Genomic DNA, 22,008 nt, shown 5'->3' on the forward strand with positions numbered 1-22,008 from the left:
CCTTATATCTATATACGCTCTATATCCTATTAGTATTTTGTATACGCAATTGATAGATCTCGATAAAAGCTGACTGATTGAAACACAAGGAGATACGTACCTTCTAAGTTAACATTGACAAGGTTATTTTGATCGAAAGCAGTTCCGACTTACTGTACGCGCAGTGTTCGTGTGGGTCGGGACGACCGCGACGGCTAAGCATAGGTTAGTTTAAATTCTAAACGAATCCCTCCACCGGGCGTAACTGTGAATAATTATTTACAATCTCCACACAAAGTAACGATTTATTTGATTTTTGAAATGAAAACTTCCTTAGCGACGTTGAGCTCTTTTTTTGGGATGGATATAAAATATTAAACTCGCGTCAGGACACGTGGCCTGTGGCCAAATTTTGGATAAAAGATTTATACTACTAATTATAGTTTGGCTACTTAAACTTAATGATCATGAAGTCATTGGACTAGTAGAATCATTGATTCATTCATCACCGAAACACTGGTGGGTCGAAGGATCGAATGTCAGCCGTGCAATATTATTTCAGTTTAATAATTTGGTTTTTGAAGTTAAAACTTCTTAAGCGCCGTTGATCACTTTTCTTGGGATGGGTATAAAACGTTAAACTCATGCCAAGAAATGTGAATTGATCGAAAATTCCTAACCCGGAGGGGCTTGTTAATTTTTACGTACGGTTTGACAATTCTGCTGTGACATTATTTCATTACAATAATTTGAGTCTTTTGTAATCGTTATAAACTATAAATAATACTAGCTTTTAACCGACACTTCGTGCGATATTTACTTTGGGCAGCATTTTTTATTTTTCAATATACTCACTTTGCAAATAATAGATTACAAACTGCAGTGGTTAATACATTTTTATAATCTACCAACTATAGAACTTTCATCCCCCTTTTGCCCCACACAGGTCTAAATTTTAAAAACGCTAGAACAAATATTTTTAATGACGAACTTTGATACAAAATTCCACGCCCTATTTCAACTCCGCCAAGCCTTTTTTTTTTCAAATTTCATATGCGCCATTCGTGATAAAAGATAAAGCACCTATGTCCTTCATAAGCACTTTTCTCTTTCCTAAATTTCATCAAAATCGGTTTAGTGGTTGAGGCGTGAAAGCGTATCAAACAAATTTACGTTTATAATATGAGGTAGGGGATAATAACAAAAATATAATTTGTAAGTTGAATTATAACTAAAATTATAAAAGATGCACTGGTCCATTGCCATTATAATTGTAATAAATAACAAGGGCAATGGGCAAATCATATGTCGCGACAGAACACTTGATAAGAGATGAGCGATACCTTAAAAATCAATTAGAGCTATAATAAAACAAACGTATCCAACGGGACATTATTCGTTTGAACTTTTAAAAAAGCATCTTTTTGAAAGACTTTAAGGTATCTCTTTATCACTTTATTGTACATAGTGGCAAATATAAACTTCAAATTGGTGTTGAATTCATCTAATTTGATAAACTTTTTTGAGAAATATTTTATAAATATATTTTTTATTCAACTATCCCAATTATATTGAACGATTATTCTATACATATAATAAGATCGTAAAAATACAAATGATTTAAGTTTTCTTTAGTGTTAATTCGGCCAATATTTGTTTTAAACAATTCGACACGTGTTTCCCCTCTACACGAGGCATTCTCAGGACGTGTTGTCTCGCCAAAAAATGGCACGAGACTGATTTTGGACTTAAATCATTTGTATTATTATGGATTTCCGCAAAATAACGCCTACTTCAATAAATTTTCGACAAACTCTCTCTCACAAACAATACGGAAGCCAAAAACATTTTTTATAGAATGTCGGTCTGTATATCCGAGCTAAACGAAAAAACTACTAAATAGATTTCTTATTTTGCATAAATAAATAATAAGACGTCGGGACAACATATAGGCTACTATTTATCACGCTAGATGCAGGGATAGTATGTACGCGGACGAAGTCGCAGGCAGCAGCTAGTGTAACATAAATTTTCATTTTTGTATACGATAGCGCAATAAATGAATATTGTAATTAATAACAAATTAAATGCTAGTACTTTTATACTAACTTATAATGCGGATTGTTCTGGAGGACTGGGTTACAGGCATATCTGTCGGAGGGCGGAAAATTTGTTATCTCAGATATGCGGACGAAACTCCACTACTTACCCAAACAAAGGAGGATATTGAAGCACTACTAACACGGTTGGAAATAACCAGCCTTGAATTCGGACTGACCATCAACAGAATTAAAACCAAGATGATGATAGTAGACCGCGTAAATAACAACAGGGTAGAATTTCAACACATTGCCAACTGTGACACAAATCTTGGTTCTACTATCTCCAATACCGGGGGTCGTGAGCTGGAAATCCGAAGGCGATGTGCTATAACCAGGTCTGCGGTAGAGAAGCTCAATAAGATCTGGAAGGCCAGAAGGATCACATAAACCACCAAGGTTCGACTTATGAGGTGCCTTGTGTTTCCAATCTTCCTCTACAGGGCTGTGACCTGGTCCCCCCTAGACTTCAAGACCGCCGCAAAATTGATGCTTTAGAGATGTGGTGTTGGAGACGACTCCTGAAGATCCATTGGAGGGCTTTCCGAACTAACAATTCCATCTTAAAAGGACTGAAGATAAAAGAAAGGCTATCGTCGACTGTGCAACTACCAATTCTGAAGTTCTTTGGTCACATCTCCAGAAATGAAGGATCGATTGAGCGATTGATAGTGCAGGGCAAGGTGGAGGGGAAAAGGGCGTGAAGACGCTCACCCACGCGATGGACGGACCTTATCAAAACAGTGACCCAGACACCTGTGGTGGAGTGCTCCCGAAATGCTGCAAACCGTCAAAAGTGGAGGAAAATGTTGAAAATGTTGCGTCATCTTGGCAACCACGACCACTCTGACAAGAGTGACCGATTGAGAAGAAGAAGACTGATAAATATAGCAATTCATGCAAAATTATGCCTTAACCATTCCAAAATATTCAAAAATGCACAACGTTCAAGTAATGTTCTAGGTTTCACTTCTGTCGCAACTCCCGGGGTGCAACCTGGATTGTTTTGTTATCGAGCGATATAAATAATTTGGACAGTGACCAAATTGTATCCGTTTTTCCTCGTACTCAGTAAGAAGATACTTAAAAAGATTTATTTAATTCCTGTCAATGGTTTAACATACCTAGTAGTTGGGTGAGCGGTCGTTTTTTTTTTCTTCAAAATACAAAATGTTTATTTTCTTTATCAAGTATGTACATCAATCAATATTCATGTTTTGTTTACCCACATTTGACATTTTACAAGTGACACTTACAGCCGTTTCCAATATCCTATCTACGGATAGAGATAAATTACTACCTTCTACTGTCAGTAATTAGCTGTCCCAATATACCCGATAAGTCATTCTTATCGCCTTATATTGGGGCGCGTGAATTTCAATTTCCATACAAACTTCTATCGCTTGTAAGCTATACGTCGTCCCATTGACAGACAGCGTGTGCGGATAAGGTGAGTTACCGTTGATAAGTTTATTGGGACAGAAAAGTCAACGATAGTTACAATTTTTATCTCAAGTAAGAGATAGACTGAATATTGGGAACAGCCGTAAGTCTGTCATAAAAATGAAATATTTATTGAATCTAACAAACATCGAATATAATTGCTAAAGGCGGACTTTTAATATTTATTTGAACTATAAGGATTCGCATTATGATGAGTTAAAGCGAATATGAGACTTCGGCACTCGCTAACTATCGTATAATAATTAGTTCTTCATGTTAAATTTGTATTTACTTAGTAGTCAAATCACTGGTTGTATTTACGTTCGAATGTTGAACAGCTACAAACTGATTTCAACAAAGTGTAGGTAATATCCAATATCGATGCAGCGTTTAAGTAAATATCTGAAATGGGAAGCATCACACATACAGTTCACCTTTGACAAACGTGTAATTACTATTTAACGCCAGCAAATAGTGTAGCTGGAATTAATATGTTATTGGAATTCGTGCCCGCGAGCAACGTGTAGGTTAAGGACGCGTTGTCAAAACAGAGAGGTATCGAAACGCACCACTACACTGACACCGCTCAAACACATACACGTACTTAAAGTTAATTGCGGGAATTAAAGTAATTTGATACTTTAGCAAGTTTGAATTTTGTTTTTTTTTAATACCTATGTATTTTTGATAATTGGTTGATGTATTCCTTTAGTACTTAAACTTTAGATGGCAATTCTGTCGCATAACGTCGTGTGTAGTAAACGCAGTTTTTTTTTTAAATCCAAGATGGCCTCCGCGAAATTTATGATTTCAGCAATATGGGTATCGTATCCGAGGTTATTGAGGGTGCAGAGAACGATATTGGGATCATTTTTGAAATCCAAGATGGCCACCGCGCAATATTGTGATTTCAACAATATGGGTATCGTATCCGAGGTTCTCGAGAGTGCAGAGAACGATTTTGGGATCATTTTTGAAATCCAAGTTGGCCGCCGCGCAAAATTATGATTTCAACAATATGGGTATCGTATCCGAGGTTCTCGCGGGTGCAGAGAACGATTTTGGGATCATTTTTGAAATCCAAGATGACCGCCGCTCAAAATTATGATTTCAACAATATGGGTACCGAATCCGAGGTTCTCGAGCGTACAGAGAACGAATTTGGAGTCTTTTTTGAAATCCAAGAAGGCCGCCGCGCAAAATTATGATTTCAACATTATGGATATCGAATCCGGGGTTCTCGAGGGGCAGAGAACGAATTTGGGATCATTTTTGAAATACAAGATGGCCGCCGCGCAAAATAATGTTTTCAACAATATGGATATCGTATCCAAGGTTCTCGAGAGTGCAGAGAACGAATTTGGGATCATTGTTTAAATCCATTTGTTGGCTGGCTGAATAAAGTGTCACGAAAATGAAGGACGTTTTTATCCAAGAAGAGGGGAGGGAGATTGAGTCTGATTGAGATAGAGTGAGAAAGCAGACGGTACCGCTATGAAGTAACTTCACTACTAGCGTTGTATCATGCAGGTTTAGCGCGCGGCCGCGAGTATGTAGCACATCTTCCCTACTAGCTTTGTATCGTGCAGGTTTAATGAGAAATAATAATTAGTAAAACATCTAATAATTTCTAATATTGACAAAAATCAATTGGTTTAGAGACCAGATTAGGACCCAAAGGATACCTCCCCTAAAAGTGGGGTTGAAAAAAATACTGGAGGCTTACCTTGTGGGGTATCGTTTGATAGGTCTTCGAAATTTAGATTCAGGTTTGATACATGACATTTCCTTTGGTCTTTTGAAAATAATGTGGGATTAAGTATATACGTTACATTTATGTAATAGCTTATACCGTATGATTACAATACCTAATGAAATAACTCTTCTTGACATAATATGGTGGTAATAATCGATAAGAAGGGTAGAGCTTCTTCTGGTTAAAAAGGGGATGATTTTTCTTTGCATGTTTATCATTAGATAGGTCTTTCAAAATCAAATTTTGAGATTTTTTAATTAGATTGGTAACGGAATGTGTTTTGTAAATATTGTGGGTGAAAAGTCGAAACGTAAATATTTCTATATTTAGGGAATGAAGAATTAATTTTGCATGTTATTATGTTATTGTTAGACAGGCCTTTTATAATATAATTTACGTTTATGAATGAATTCTAATTTTGACGATGTAAATGACGCCCATGAAGAAAATTTTGTCATCATTGCCATCATGGATTTCGATTTTGACCCGATATTCGTTATTGTTGACCCCGAAAACCATGAAAATGACGACACCCATGAAGAGATGTTGGTAAATTTCATAGTCGCCTTCTTGAATTTCGATTTTGACCCTATATTCATTACTGTTGACCCCGAAAACTATGAAAATGACACCTATGAAGAGAAGTTGGTAAATTTCATAGGCGCCATCTTGGATTACGATTTTGACCCGATATTCGTTATTGTTGGCCCCGAAAACCATGAAAATGACACCCATGAAGAGATGTTGGTAAATTTTATAGGCACCATCTTGGATTTCGATTTTGACCCGATATTCGTTATTGTTGACCCCGAAAACCATGAAAATGACACCCATGAAGAGAAGTTGGTAAATTTCATATGCGCCATCTTGGATTTCGATTTTGACCCGATATTTGTTATTGTTGACCCCGAAAACCATGAAAATGACACCCATGAAGAGATGTTGGTAAATTTCATAGTCGCCTTCTTGAATTTCGATTTTGACCCTATATTCATTATTGTTGACCCCGAAAACTATGAAAATGACACCTATGAAGAGAAGTTGGTAAATTTCATAGGCGCCATCTTGGATTACGATTTTGACCCGATATTAGATATTGTTGACCCCGAAAACCATGAAAATGACACCCATGAGGAGAATTAGGTAAATTTCATAGTCGCCATCTTGGATTTCGATTTTGACCCGATATTCGATATTGTTGACCCCGAAAACCATGAAAATGACACCCATGAAGAGATGTTGGTAAATTTCATAGGCGCCATCTTGAATTTCGATTTTGACCCGATATTCGATATTGTTGACCCCGAAAACCATGAAAATGACACCCATGAGGAGAATTAGGTAAATTTCATAGTCGCCATCTTGGATTTCGATTTTGACCCGATATTCGATATTGTTGACCCCGAAAAGCATGAAAATGACACCCATGAAGAGATGTTGGTAAATTTCATAGGCGCCATCTTGGATTACGATTTTGACCCGATATTCGATATTGTTGACCCCGAAAACCATGAAAATGACACCCATGAGGAGAATTAGGTAAATTTCATAGTCGCCATCTTGGATTTCGATTTTGACCCGATATTCGTTATTGTTGACCCCGAAAACCATGAAAATGACACCCATGAGGAGAATTAGGTAAATTTCATAGGCGCCATCTTGGATTTCGATTTTGACCCGATATTCGATATTGTTGACCCCGAAAACCATGAAAATGACACCCATGAAGAGATGTTGGTAAATTTCATAGGCGCCATCTTGGATTTCGATTTTGACTCGATATTCGTTATTGTTGACCCCGAAAACCATGAAAATGACACCTATGAAGAGACGTTGGTAAATTTCATATGCGCCATCTTGGATTTCGATTTTGACCCGATATTTGTTATTGTTGACCCCGAAAACCATGAAAATGACACCCATGAAGAGAAGTTGGTAAATTTCATAGGCGCCATCTTGGATTTCGATATAGACCTTATATTTAGAGATGAACTTATAAATCACTAATTCTTCCAAAAATACAGAAACATATTTTTTTTTAAATCTGCCTGCGTACAAAATATGTAAAGTATCAAAGACAGTATTTTAGAGCTTATAAAAAATATTCATGTTCGTACTTCGATCTTTCCGAGTACGAGCTGCTACTTACAACCGATACGGTGTCTAACCACGACGGCGGCCGGGCGCGGACTGACGTTGTTTCGATAGATCTTTCTGTGTAATGCGTATGGAGTGACAAAATAAAATAACCCTTAATACCACACATTAAAGCTCATGTTTATCAGAAAAATATATAAATTTTTGACGATTCATTTTGATTTTTTTCTGATATTTTTTATAACATATTCATTAATTTATTTACCGTGTTTTTGAAAATATTATATCTGCTTTCCTTACGTAATTTTTAAGAGACAAAATAATGTAAGTAGTAGCAGAAAACTGATCCTGAATGAAGCCCCATTTCGTCAATTTTGTGTGAAGAGGTAGCGGATAATCGTTTTTAAGATATAAAATATCAAAAGTTGAAAGCAAAAATTTCCCGCTAATTGGAGATAAAGAAGTAATCTATTTGTGGCAATTTTTAGTTTTGTTAGATTTAGTTTCATTTCATCAAAAACTCTACCGAAAAATATCTCATTTTTGTCGGATTCGTAAACGCGCCCTCAAAGCTTATACTGCTCTTGATATTTACACTGAAAGCAATATAGTTACATTTACCGTGGGCAAGATTACAATCGCGTTTATTCTATTTACATGAATTATATTGTATCGATAATTATTGCTATATCTGTAAGCTATAAAATGATATATAGCTTAATAAACACTATTACAATATTATAATTGAACCAATGACACATACCTAACACACTTGAAAAACATATGTATTACAAAGCTTTTCTATCCAAGTGGGAATAATATGAGAGTCCTAAAAACGCGGTATGAAGAAAAGATAAGCACATTATACAGTTCGCGAAGGGCATAAGATTTCCGAGTTTAGCGATCGGCCAAAATAAGTTTAAGCTTGCTAAATTCTGCAAATAAGTTAATAATAAATCTTAAAAGTTAATTGACTAAACAAAAAGAAGTTTATCTTGTTGAATCCTGTTCGGCTTTCGTCAAAAAATTTGAAAGATACTTCAACATTAGAACTATCACTCGCATAGTCGCACATAAAAGTTTAACATTAAAGGCTTGCAACTCATATCTCTAAACACGCTGATGACAATTAATAATCGCTCCCTGAAATGTGATAGGACTTACCTCGATCAACGACGGGTTGAACAGCAAGTGCAGTTTGTGCCACTGGCCATCGTTAACCTTCTCGGTGTGTAGGATTTGACCCCGCGCCAACTTAACCCGGACGACGCCTTGCAAGATTTCAACGGCCAAAAAGTCACCTCGACCGGCCCCCGCGTTGTACAACACCATAGCGTTAGGTGCTATCGTTTTGAACTCTATTTGCCATCTGTTAAAGAACATTTCATGGTTAATGGCAGACATTCGAAACAGATATAAGCGGATATAGCTAGATCTAGCTCAGGCATGGCTGGACAACACACATAACGTGGTATTCATTTCATTCCAATATTCATTATTAAAGAGATTAGAAGGTAAGTGCGCAAATTGGCTGTAAATTGAAATTATTTTATTTGACTACATAATATGATACTATTTTATTCCATAAAGTGAAATATTGATAAAGCTATATAATTCGAAAATATTTGATTATGCTCTTATTAGTATTTAGTGTCGTCAGTATATTTACCTCCCACCCGCTCGCGAGCTTATTTTCGGTAAAATCATGTAAGCTCCTTCGTCAACGAAACTTATGTCAGAGTTCAGATCAGCGTCGAATTCTGGCGCACAGTTCCACGTAACACCTTCCACGTGAACAGAAGTACTTCGGCTTCGAGCTTTTTCTATAATTTTCACGCCATTGTAAAACACCTAAAATAACTTGATATTAAAACAGCAAGTCATCGTAGTAAAAGCTGTAAAAATTTAATCTATCACTTATTTTTTTACTATTGTTAGGTAAGCCTCAAAACAACAACCTAAAATTAACACTATTTATTTATTTTTATATTTAATTTATTTTGAACTAGTAGTTGCATTCGCAACTAAAGGTTTTATGCCAATAAAATGTTTAAGTAAGAATAATGAATAATAAGTAACTGATGCATAATTTTTCCATATGCATTAGATGTATCTAAGCACAAAAGGTTTAAATTAATTGATTCAGTTTATATCGCGTAGCCAAATAAAACTTTTCTTATCTCGGGTTAAGAAGAATTTTCTTATTTACTTCATAATATGATGCGATGGGAAAAATATCTCGAATGTGAACCTTAACATGCGTGCAAGTGTTTTTTACTTCAATTCACAAAATATGTTCATAAGTGTATAACATATATTATTTCGTATGCATCTTCATTGCATGTTTTATTAAAATGAAAAGGTATACAGAGAATCGAATTGATGTGACACCAATCGCAATTTTTGAGACTCATCACGCGTTTGTTGTATGTTTGTGAACCGCGCTATTGATAGTTATAAAGAAACCTTCTCTGTTTGTAATAGAAAAAGATCTCGACGTCCACATAGTATTCGTACTAATCAGGCACTCGAAACAACGAAATGATTCGAAGAAATCTAAAGCATATAAGTTTTAATCTTGGTAAATGAATCGACTCGGATCTACTTTCAAAAGATCTTTTCCCAGTTTAAATTTATGGGAATATTGATAAAATTCTTATCAATGATACTCACATCTTCCATACATCCACGGAAATTCTCCATATGACCAAGGAACAGTTCAGAGAAGTCACCTTGCCCACCAAGAAAAATCCCAAAATGTATGTTTAGCTCAAAGAAACGTCCTGGCAATCTCTTCTTCACAATATTGTCGTCGACCTAAAAATAATTAACGGGGTCAATGGCAAAATCAGGCTATCCAATAAGCTAATTTTGTTCTAGCGTCGTTTTCAACCATTATTCTGGAATCTTCTTTAAGGCTTTTCGTTGAGCGCTATCATAAAAAGAAACTAGGTGGAAGAAAATCTAGTAAATTAAGCATACAATTGCAAGCTTTTAATTAGCCTATTTAATGTTCTCCTGCTGAAATTAGACGTCTGAACGTAGACGCATAAGATCATGAATATTTTTCTTACAAAGATATACAATGAACCAAACTTAAATTAATATAATGGTATTATTGAAACCTATTGTAATAACTAAGTTATTTATTGCACGAAGTAATAGTTCTAAAACCATATATTATCATAGAAGTCACAACTGAGATACAACGGTACGGTATTACGCTATAGCTCCGGTCTCAAGTCACAATGAATGTCATATTCAAGTCAGAAGCTCCCCCACCGCTTAAAACTTTGCACCTCATTCACCTTTTAATATCGGTTTTATGTAAAAGAAGTTTCGACACGTACCGCACTCGCCCATTGAAGTTACTGTACTGAACACGTAATTTAGAGATACTTCGTATGTCATCACAAGGATTTTTGGTAAGTTCTAAAACAAAAGTTATTTTCCCCTTATTATTTGTTTTTCAGCACATAACAGAAATGGCAAAATATTCAGTATCATAATAATGATAGCATTAAGTAGGAACAGTTCTGCGTTGAACGCGATCAAATGATTCGGGCAGATATTGGGATACACCAGACCCGATATGAAAGCAATGCTTCATATACAACCGGAACTGCGCTTAATGGAACCTCGCTCACACACGAACAATCGCTCGAATTGCCGCTTGAACGCAGCTCATGAGTTGCACCGTTTCTGCGTTACCACTAGGGCACCTGTAGCACATGTATAGATGCGGACACGGTCCTCAAAATCTACACGGAGCCAGAGAGTAGACAGCTCCCTACCCTCAAAATTGCCGAGATGGTGACAGCAGATATCCCTCACATACACACATACCTCGGCATGAGGCAAAAAAATATGCTAATTTTTTTTCAGGGGTACGTTAAATATGACCTATCGCTAAGTCTGGATATCTGCGTAAGGCTGCGCCGTCTTAAGGTGGTGGTGGACGACGTTTAAATTGGAGTGGTTCCCTTAATCTTAAAAAGTCCTAGTGGAGCGGGGTGCCGTGGTGTTGCTGCCTCGTTTGTCACAGACGCGGTTCTGTGCCCTCCCTATAATACGACGGGCGGCCTGATTTTGATTCTGATACTAGATTATTATTAGCATTATATCATAGATAAATGAAAACACGAGTCTTCTGGGACTTAAACCGAACAAGATTCTCATCTATTAATCTTAATGCCATATAAATTCAATTGCGAATAATAATTTTACAGTGAAAAGCGGTGAACAACACTATGCCAATCTCAAGGATTGGGAAGACGAAAAAAATTAATATCACACATCCAGGTTAATATAAATGCACTTATATCAAGTGAAAAAATCTGTGAGGTACATAAAATATATTTCAGTAACAATTATTCTGTTTAACATATTAAATAATAGCATTAAAAATAAACTTTTCTGGACGTCCGTCTGTTTATAATAATAAGTCTGTAAATAATGATAATACCGCAATATTTTGTTTATTATCTGAATTCTAAAGTAAGACACTGCGGACTTTCTCAAGTAATATGAGCGTTCAATTCACCATCGTATAATTATTATTTATACAAAACTATATTTTTATAAATGACATCAATTACACGGTTATTTAATGGCGATGGACTTTGCAATTTGAATTATTGTTTCTTTTTCATGACACTGTATTTGTCACTTAACTATCTCTTATCTATCTCCTTAACTCTATTCAAATTTTCAATTTAAAAATACCACTCACTTCGACGGTAGTGATATCTTTGGCACAGGAGAACAAATGAATCTACGTACTTGTGTACACTTTTACAAACAATCTTTTTTACTGTGGAATTTGAGATTATGAGGCGTGAACTATTGGATTTTCCAAACTATTTTTATTTAATTGACACGATAACTCATTGTCAACTATAACAACCTATATAGAATTTTCTATATTTTCATTTTTATTTTTCTATCAGTCATAATTTCACATTCTACAAGCGAATGTGTTTAAAATCAACCAACAAAGCATTCTCATTTCAAATGCATGTAAGTCTGGGACTAAGTTATCTAGGTGTAGCTCCATAAATGGTTTAATTATATGGATTTCTCACTGAAAGTAGCGAATTGTTTTAACATGCATTCATTGAAACTCTACTGGAGCATATGTGCTTCTAATACATAAAAATACACGATTCAACAGTAGCTATTGTTATAAAAATTTAAAGCCTTTATTCTTAGGCTTCAATGTTTTCCTACTAAAGGTAGACACAATATAAGGTATTTAATCATTTATCGCTGTTAAATACCGAAGTTATATTCCATCTTAAGAGCATGAATATTGTTAACCCAACGTATCCAAACCTGAAAAGGTAGTCTTACGTAATTCTTGTGAAATCGTAAGGGCCTTAAATCTCTAAACCCTAATTTACTAATCGGTTTATGAATGAAGCAAACAAAGCAGTTCATTCGCGACGCAATTCGTCTATTTCACATACAAAATTTAGATACAATATCCTCATTCCTTATTCTTTCAACAATACCTTTACCACGAATTAGGAAATTCACAATATATTTAATCAAAGAGCATTTTACTGTATAGCATTTCGCTCTGTTATTATATTATCAAAGTCTTAATGGAGGTTTCCCTGTTAATACGAGGCAATTACATTTCTATTACAGTTTCTCTCAAATTGATGCAGCAATCAACGCAGCGGTATAAAGAATGTTTTCATTAAAACGTTACTCAATTCATTTGACTCAATAGAACGCACCGAACTGAATAATTGACGTTTATTCGTTTATTACATTTTGTTTTATTTCGTTTAATTGGTTTTTCTTTGTATTATTTAATATTTTGAAAATAATTGTACAAACCCTAGCCACATACTTCGGTATTAAAGGTTAGCAAAGAATAGACAACAACGCTGCTGAACAAAAAATATATGTAAAAAATGATAGGCGAACAAAACTTTATTTCGTAATAATTCATTTAAAGTTCATATATGAATAGAATTTTTTCCGAACATCGAATACCTCAAATTTTTGCTTTGTGCTATAGAGAATGACATTTTTTACAGTGGAATGGTTTTATTCCACTACCCACGGTTTTAATTTGAAATGAATGAATTTTAAAATGGTTTCGTATTTTTGCGATTTCTTTATAAAAATCACATATAGTTTTTACAATGGGATATTTCGTTCTTTGTTTCAATTAGTATAAAAGGATTTTTATGTGCACAAAGATTTGCTTAAACATATTTTAAATGAAAACTAGCGACCTGCCCCGCTTCGTGCTGGTTTGTTGCGAGGATAGTTTCCAATCTTAAAAGAAAATGTAAAATAACAACTGCTTGGTCGAGATATCTGCGTCTCCTTCGTAATGAAGTATTCTTCACACTTCTTATTAGAAGGAAGTCGTATAAGTTGGAGTGGTAATGCAAAAAGGCCACATTTAGCGTGGAGCGGGGCGCCGTGGTGTTGTTGCCTCGTTTGTCCTCAGAAACACACAGTTCCGCGCTCTCCCCCGATAACGACGAGCAGCACGAAGAGTATTACTCGGGGAGGGATCTGGTAGAGCCTGTACCCTCTGGGAATAAAAACTCTATGAGGACTGCTGTCACATAGAGATCGTACCTCCACGACAGGGGAAGGCCGGTTCTCCACACTAACCTATGCAAAACATAGCGGGGTTCGGACGCCACTTCACGTCGGTTGTTTTTGATGGGGAGTAAGTGGTACTTAATCCGGACAAGTCTAGCCTGCTCGTACTGTCGATATAGGACGGCAAGGTGACCACATCGAAAAGCCCTAAGATGTCTCACAGGAAGTACAGGCACTATACATAAACTATTTTATGATATACTGTGTTTTGCAACTGCCGGCGTGCTCTTCAGATAAAATGAAACTAAACTAAATGAAATTTCCACTTCTAATAAGTAGATACCTGTTTCGACTTTTCTTAAATTAAATAGTTTTTAAGTTATTACTCATATTTTTACAAGCTTTATCTCTATTTTTAACCGACTTCAAAAAAGGAGGAGGTTCTCAATTCGTCGGTTGATTTTTTCTTTTTTTATGTTTGTTACCTCCAAACTTTCGACTGGGTGAACCGATTTTGATAATTAATTTTTTATTTGAAAGCTGGTGCTTCCCGTGTGGTCGCATTGTAATTTGGTAAAGATCTGACAATGGCATCCATGAGAAAACCAATAAAGTCTTAAATTGTATGTATGTCGACGACAAATTTACGAGTGATGATTATTTTTTATTGGAAAGGATATACTTCAAAGGTAGTTTGGAGAGAGTTTGGTTGGGTTCTGATTATGGAATCCATGACAAAGTAACGGAACTCTTCAATTCTAAGGAGCAAATTAACGATACTCGGCCGAATCTTTTTTATGCTATTAGGATATTTAAGTTTTCTACCGTAACGTAGTTATGGCCAAGTAATTGTCGTAGTCGAATATGATGATCGATGATATCAATGGAACTCCTTAATGACTTACATTAAGAAAGTAAGTGGCAGAATTTCTGTCTGTAATCAAATTGCAAGGCGCTTACGTTCATGGCTGCATTGAAAAAATTAGTATATCTACACATATTTAGACAAATTGTTAGTTAGTGTACTTCAAATTCACTGAAAATCAAAAAAAATTGCAAAAAATCAACCGGCTTATAAAAATAATTGCGTATTTTTATACAATCTAATTCTAGTTACCATTATTGTAATTTTTGGAGTTGGTGTCAGCCAAGATAGGTTTGTTACTACATATATATACTACATATATAGTTATAGGTGAGATGTGTGGAGTCGTGAGGAGGTGAGAGGCGAGAGCGGGTCGCGGCGGAAGGACACCGATTCCAAAAATAAAAATAATCGTTACTAGAATTAGATTAATTAATTAGATTGTTAAAATAAGCAATTATTTTTATACCTTTTAGTGCTTATTATATGTATCGTTTTGGAATGGTGAATTTTAAGTCAGCCATTTTTTGTTAAAATTTTTTTTCACGTTTCTGACAATTAACACTATCGCTGCTAAATGATATAATGGAGCTAAAGTGGTCATTACAATTACAATAAATACAGGCCTCATAAGTTTTCCAAATAACAATACCATATTCTTTTATTGACAATGGTATTAAATATTGGTGGCGGCAGGCTACTACACACACTTCCACGCCACTTATATACCGCGTTTCGAGTTTATTTAGTACTTCTGATGGAATCAAGTTGACATGTTTGATAATACTGAATTATGCGAAGTATTTATCAATTACTAGCTGACCCGACAGACCTTGTTCTGTACATAATGAATATTTAAAAAAAAACTACGTTCAGAAAAACCAACTTCAAAAACCCAAAAGTAAAATAACTCAATAGAGATTTAATTTAATACAGCTCTTATGCAAATCTTATACCTTTAATATTAATAAAATACTATTATTTGTATGTGCTAAGTGTTGATAGGCTTTAAGTCTATAATATATATAGAAAAAGTTACAAATATATAAAAATTCTAATAAGATATTCATATTAAACTATTCTTTCTATTTGCTTTCTGAACGACGGGGTACACATAAAAGGAAAAACTAAATTGTTGTTTTTATTTTATTCCGAGCATTTTCATATTTATTCACCTACCAGGACCAAAAATAGCAAAATCGGTCCAGCCGTTCTCGAGTTTTAGCGAGACTAACGAACAGCAATTCATTTTTATATAATATATAGATTGATGGATTTAATAGCGCGCAAGTTTTTGTATTGAAAACTGAATTAGGCTTGCTGAGCGCTTTACTTTCTGGGTATTGAATGGCACTGAGCCGTCACGCTCGTTCGGATAAAGACAGCGCCTTTCATCTGTCCCATTCTAACAAGCGGGTCTTGTCTGGAGACTTATCAATAAAATTGTACCATATTTAATGAAAAAATATATTAAATTACTTCCGCTTTTTGCTCATAAGTCACACCATCTTTTTATAATTGAGTCGTTAATGTATTATTTAAGCACTTTTTACAGCACACTTAGGATTGTTGATTGACACACAGTTGACACACGACTAAGCAGAAAAGTGTGATTACTTTGTCTTTAAGCACAATTTTGCCGTTCCGTTATCAGACTACGAATGATAATATGTCCATATGTATAGATTAAAGTAGACTCGATCGGTGTGCAGTTTTAATGTAATATTAACCTCACTTTGATGAATTTTCATTTATGTCGTGTGGTCTTTAAAGCACACACGTGTGTGTATTATTTAACCTTTTTATAAAAAAAAATATAGTAAAGCTAATTTTATCTATGTACAACAGGAGCGCTTATAACTGATTTAATTAAAGTGCAGTGGAAACAATTTATTTAACGAAACCTATTCTGTCGGTAGATATTGAATAAAATACATAACTTGTAGTGAGGCACAAACCTTATCATTAATGATTTAGTATATTGGTTTTGTATAATAATATATGCATTACACCTAAAGAAACTAAATAAGTACCATGTTGAGCATGTGATAAAAAAATATTTAACTGACAGACTTCTACGGCATACAAAAATCATGAAAACGCGTTCATTATCCGGGCAGCAATTACCCAACAAAACCGCATCTTGAGTCCGTCTATCGCTAGAGTATATCTACGTCATGTAACAACGTGAAATGTAAAATCAGAGCATGTTTACAGCGCTCCAAAACCTATCAAACCGATAACAAATTTTGTATTTTCTGAATTCAATTTTAGAACGAAATTATTATTATAAGAAAATCAATCATTTCCCGCCATTTCACCTATTATAAAACAAAATCCTCCGCCGCGTCTGTCTGTTCACGATAAACTTAAAAACTACTGCACCGATTTTCATGCTGTTTCCACAAATAAAAGTGTGGTTTTTGAAGATGGTATTATTAATATTTTGTTAAGTTTTTGTATACATTTTTGTACACATTAACGATATTTATTGTCGGTGTCAGAAAAAAATAAGCCGTCTGTCTAAATCATTGGAGATATATATAAATAATCTTTGGTGGAATTGTATATCTTAAATAGGTCTATAGAAAAGTCTATGTCTAATATGTCTATCTTTTAAGGATAACATAATATATCCATATTAATACTAAAAAAAATTGTGAGTAAAAATGGTAATAAATCGGTAATGTAATAGTTATTTTTGCAACTGTTGTGTTATAAGGGTTATTAAAACACGAATATGGGTTTGTCTATTTATGTGATAATAGTATCACATGAGTGTTTTAATACTTAATTATTAACAGTTGCATACAAGACTTTATTTACACCCATATAATGAATCCCCTATATAAGATTCTGAAACAGTTAGCTTACTGCTGACATTAAAAAAGCCAGTCCTCGTAACCATTACATCATCCAAAGGAGTGTCGTAATGTTGTACTGAATTTCATTACAACACTCATTTGTATGATGTAAAGTTTATTAGGACATTGGGTATTTCAATGCTGACACCTAGCAACCTGTTTAAGAATATTTAATAGAGGATTTAAAGTATGGGTGTAGATAAAAGTTGTTAACGCAAATTCGATATATTACCCTTAACATTATATTACTACATATCTAAATAATTCAGGAAGACGTCATTGTTTCATTTTTAATTCATTAACTTGGATTACACAGAACAGCGTCTATCGGGTCAGCTAGTTAAGAGTGTTACAGAAAACAGTATTGCGGGGATTGCACACAAAGAGAGTATGGAGCCATTGGTCATTTTCAAGACATTTCAAAAGCTAGGTATCAGACGTATACAAACACATCCTCTGTCGAAGACCATTAAAGATCGCGGCCGCTGCAGCGTTCTGTTAGAACAATCAGCCGATTGGTCGTACATCGTATACCAACATTTTTCTGTTCATTGTTTATTTCCGAGAAATGATAAATTGCGCCAAAATAAGTATATATCTTCAATATTTCTATACCATGTCTTATATTATTTTTGTCAACCGACCTCAAAGATAATTTGACCCGCCTAGCCAATGACGTTCTATACATATACCTGTACCTCATATCAAATCAAAGCCGAAATATGGCACATGCCATAAACGAAATCATAATAAGCTTCAACTGCTACGTCTATACATTTCTGCGTTTACTCCAGTTTTTTTTAATTTTATTGGACAATAGGCTGCAATGTAAACACTATTTCAGTTTCATCTGCGTATTTTGAATTTTGAACCCGATTTGGACAATGACATCGGTGGAGTAAAAGTTAAATATTTTTTAAACCCAGACGAAAAAGAGGGTTGCTATTGTTTAGTATAGAGTTTTACGTTCGTCTGTCCATTCCTTTTTTCCGATCAAGATCTGTTCAGTCGAAGGTTTTTTACGTTTTTAATCAAAAATCATCCTGAAATTACAAAAGGGGAAAGTTTGTATGTTTATTTATGGGCTCGTGTTTTTATTTGTTACTTCTTTACGTTCTAAAGGGATTTGGCTTTAATGAGTTAAGGTAACCTTTAATGAGAGAAACTAATACTCCAATTTTTTTTTTTGTTTTTATTGTTAATTTTATAGATTTTTAGTGAATCTGAACTACACTTACTAATAATTTGTGTAAATTTGTGTAGATCTAGTAATTTTGCAAAGCATCAATGAACGAAAGTGCATTGCAATTTTATTACAGACAGAAATTCTGCCACAGATCTGCCCTTACTGTAAGTCGTTAAGGAGTTCCATTGATCATCATGATACTCAACAACGATAATTACTTCACCATAACGACGTTACGGTAGGTGACTCAAATATCCGGATAGCATAAAAAAGTTTCGGCCAAGTATCGTTAATTTGCTGCTAAGAATTGAAGACTCCCGTTCTTTGTTATGGATCCCATAAGCAGAGCCTAACCAAACTATCATCAAACTACCTTTGAAGTATATCCTATCCAATAAAAAAAAGAATTATCGAAATCGGTCGGCGCGATATTGTGTTATTCGTAAATTTGTTGCGCAAATACTTATAGCCAATTTAAGACTTTTATAGTTTTTACATGGATACCATTGTCACATATGGACCAAATTGAAAAACCACCAGCTTTAAAATAAAAAAAGAATTATAAAAAATCGGTTCACCTAGTCGAAAGTTCTGAGGTAACAAACTTAAAAAACATAACGACGAATTGAGAACCTCCTCATTTTTTGAAGTCGGTTAAAAAGAGCGACTATTGTTAGTCTATTGTTTTCATTTCTGACTGTTTCCTTACATCTTTCTCATTTTGACAAGCGCGTCTTGTCTGGGGACTTGTCAATAAAATTGTACCATATTTAATGAACAAATATTCGTTTTATTATCTATATTTATTAGAACAAACTTCCGCTTTTTGTACTTATATCAATCTTATATAAATAAAATAACCTTACGGATGATAAGTCACACCACCTTTTTATTGAGTCGTTAATGTATTTAAAGGACTTTTTACAGCACACTTAGGCATGTTGATTGACACACAGTAGACACACGACTAAGGAGAAAAGTGTGCTTACATTGTCTTTAAGCACACTTTTGCCGTTCCGTAATCAGACGGCGAATATATGTATAGAACGTCATTGAGCATAGTGCTTACTTTATAGTAGGTACGAAGGACGAAGGTACTTATATAAAATCGTCAAGGTTTAATTTTAATTCAGAGTCAGTTCTTCTTCTCAATCTGTCACTCTTGTCAGAGTGGTCGTGGCTGCGAAGATGATGCGACATTAGTCGTCGTTGTAGAGTTTTTGTCGGGTCTGTAGCAATACCGGAACCCCTTCACCACAGTCGTCTGGGTGACTACTTGGATTTGATACGTACATCGCGTGGGTGAGCGAGCTCTCGCTCTTTTCCCCACCACCTGGCCCTCACCTCAGAGTTAGTACCTACTCAGTATTCAATATTTATATTGAAATTCATAAGGCGTGAACTAATAATCCGCATTTTATTTCAATGCCATTGCATCGCGGAACACAAATACAATATATCACTTGAAAATATTTCACGCTATAATGACCAAACTAGACAAAAGCATTTATAGTTGCAATTCAAGAAGTATAGTTTTTAACTTAATCGAATGTTTCGTTTTTTAGAATTTTACTACACACAGATATAAAATTTTTGAAAAAATATTTATAAAATAATTTTAATTACAGTTCAACACTGAATTTTTTCCATTTACATAAAAGCTCGTACATCGAATGACTCGAATGTTTGTAAGACAAGAATTGCGCGTCCAAAAAGTTTAAAATTTTGTTTGATACTTTGTGAAATGGCGCACTACAATATTCCCAAGCAGAGCTCCTTTAGTTTAATTGACGGATTTAGCATTCTGACGTTAAGTTCGAAACTTTGCAGACCGTTTTGTAAAGGACCTGTGACACGTAGAAATCAGGATCAGTGGTTTCTACAGAGTAATCAAATTACTCGCATTAGAAGCTAGCAAAAAAAAATGTTTTGAAAGTTAAAGAGAAAAAGAAAGAATAATGAACACAAGTGATTTGTAACAATAAAGAAGAAAAAAGATTTAGATGTTTCGAATTATTATAACATACAATGATTGATATCGAATAGCCGTGAATTTCTTAAGTAATAATTGATTGACAGTGATAATTATAAATAATAAAAGATCATTTTTATAATTTACTAGCTGCCCCGACAGACGTTGTTCTGTAGATAGTAAAAAAACAACTGTTTTATATTTCAAAACATCAAAAATTATTTCGTAAATATGCTCCTTGTTGTTAGAATGAAATTGTTTCACAGCGGAACTGTCAAACCGTGCGTCACTAAAAACTCTCGTAGAAAATATGTCCATATAAAACAAATATTGAAAATAAAAATATTTATGGGTCCCAAATCGAAATAAAAACTACCCTGTCTCTCAAGTTGGACCAAACTGCACTCCATGAAGTAATCACCATTAAAATCCGTTCATTAGTTTAGGAGTCCATTGAGGACAAACATTGTGACACGAGATTTATATATATTAAGATTTTTATTTATAACTGAGGTATGTATTATTTTTGATAGGACTTTTATCAATTTAATGTTAAGCTAGATTGGAGCAGACAGTCTTTGTTTTGTCCAACATAATACTATTAAAATGAATTTGTAAAAGCTCAGCGGAATTATTACTATAATTCCGCTTTATTGATACTTAATTAATTAATTATAGTAATAATACCGCTGAGCTTTTACAAATTCATTTCATTTGTTTTCATACATTGAGCTGCTCACGAATCGAAATCAATAAGCCCTTTTGCATCACGTTAAAGTATTATGTATTGGAACACACAACCGACTCAAATAACACGAATTCACCACAGAAATGTGGAACAAAATGTTAATTTTACTGGAATCTTATCCTATTTCAATACAAAAATACCATTGTATTGTTTTAGTTTTTAGGTTCGTTTCCGTTTTTTAAACCACCCCGCATTAAGCCAGACAAAATACTAAACAGGAGGTTCAAATCAATCGATCGCTTTAAAGTTACAAGAACCTAACGAGCAGAAATTCATTTATAGGTACGTATGATATGATTGACGAAGGTTTCTTCGCATTATATATGAAATCTTAAGACAGTTTTCATTTCGAAGGATTTTTACATTTAATAACTGAAAATGCCGATATTGCTCCACTTTTTAAAGATTGCATCCATTTTTTCCACA

General features: G+C 34.5%; 1 protein-coding gene across 1 annotated transcript in view; it reads right to left on the bottom strand.

Moving 5' to 3' along the window:
• Window positions 1-22,008, bottom strand: part of LOC126978654 (chondroitin sulfate proteoglycan 4) — a 93,256-nt gene that overhangs the window by 66,489 nt on the left and 4,759 nt on the right. Inside the window, exons 4-6 of the mRNA XM_050827639.1 lie at window positions 10,048-10,191; window positions 9,044-9,225; window positions 8,539-8,743 (exon numbers count right to left, since the gene is read on the bottom strand). Coding sequence (XP_050683596.1) covers window positions 8,539-8,743; window positions 9,044-9,225; window positions 10,048-10,191 — 531 coding nt within the window. The remainder of the gene's footprint in view (window positions 1-8,538; window positions 8,744-9,043; window positions 9,226-10,047; window positions 10,192-22,008) is intronic.

The sequence above is a fragment of the Leptidea sinapis genome, chromosome Z (genome assembly GCF_905404315.1).
Source record: "Leptidea sinapis chromosome Z, ilLepSina1.1, whole genome shotgun sequence".
NCBI lineage: Eukaryota > Metazoa > Arthropoda > Insecta > Lepidoptera > Pieridae > Leptidea > Leptidea sinapis.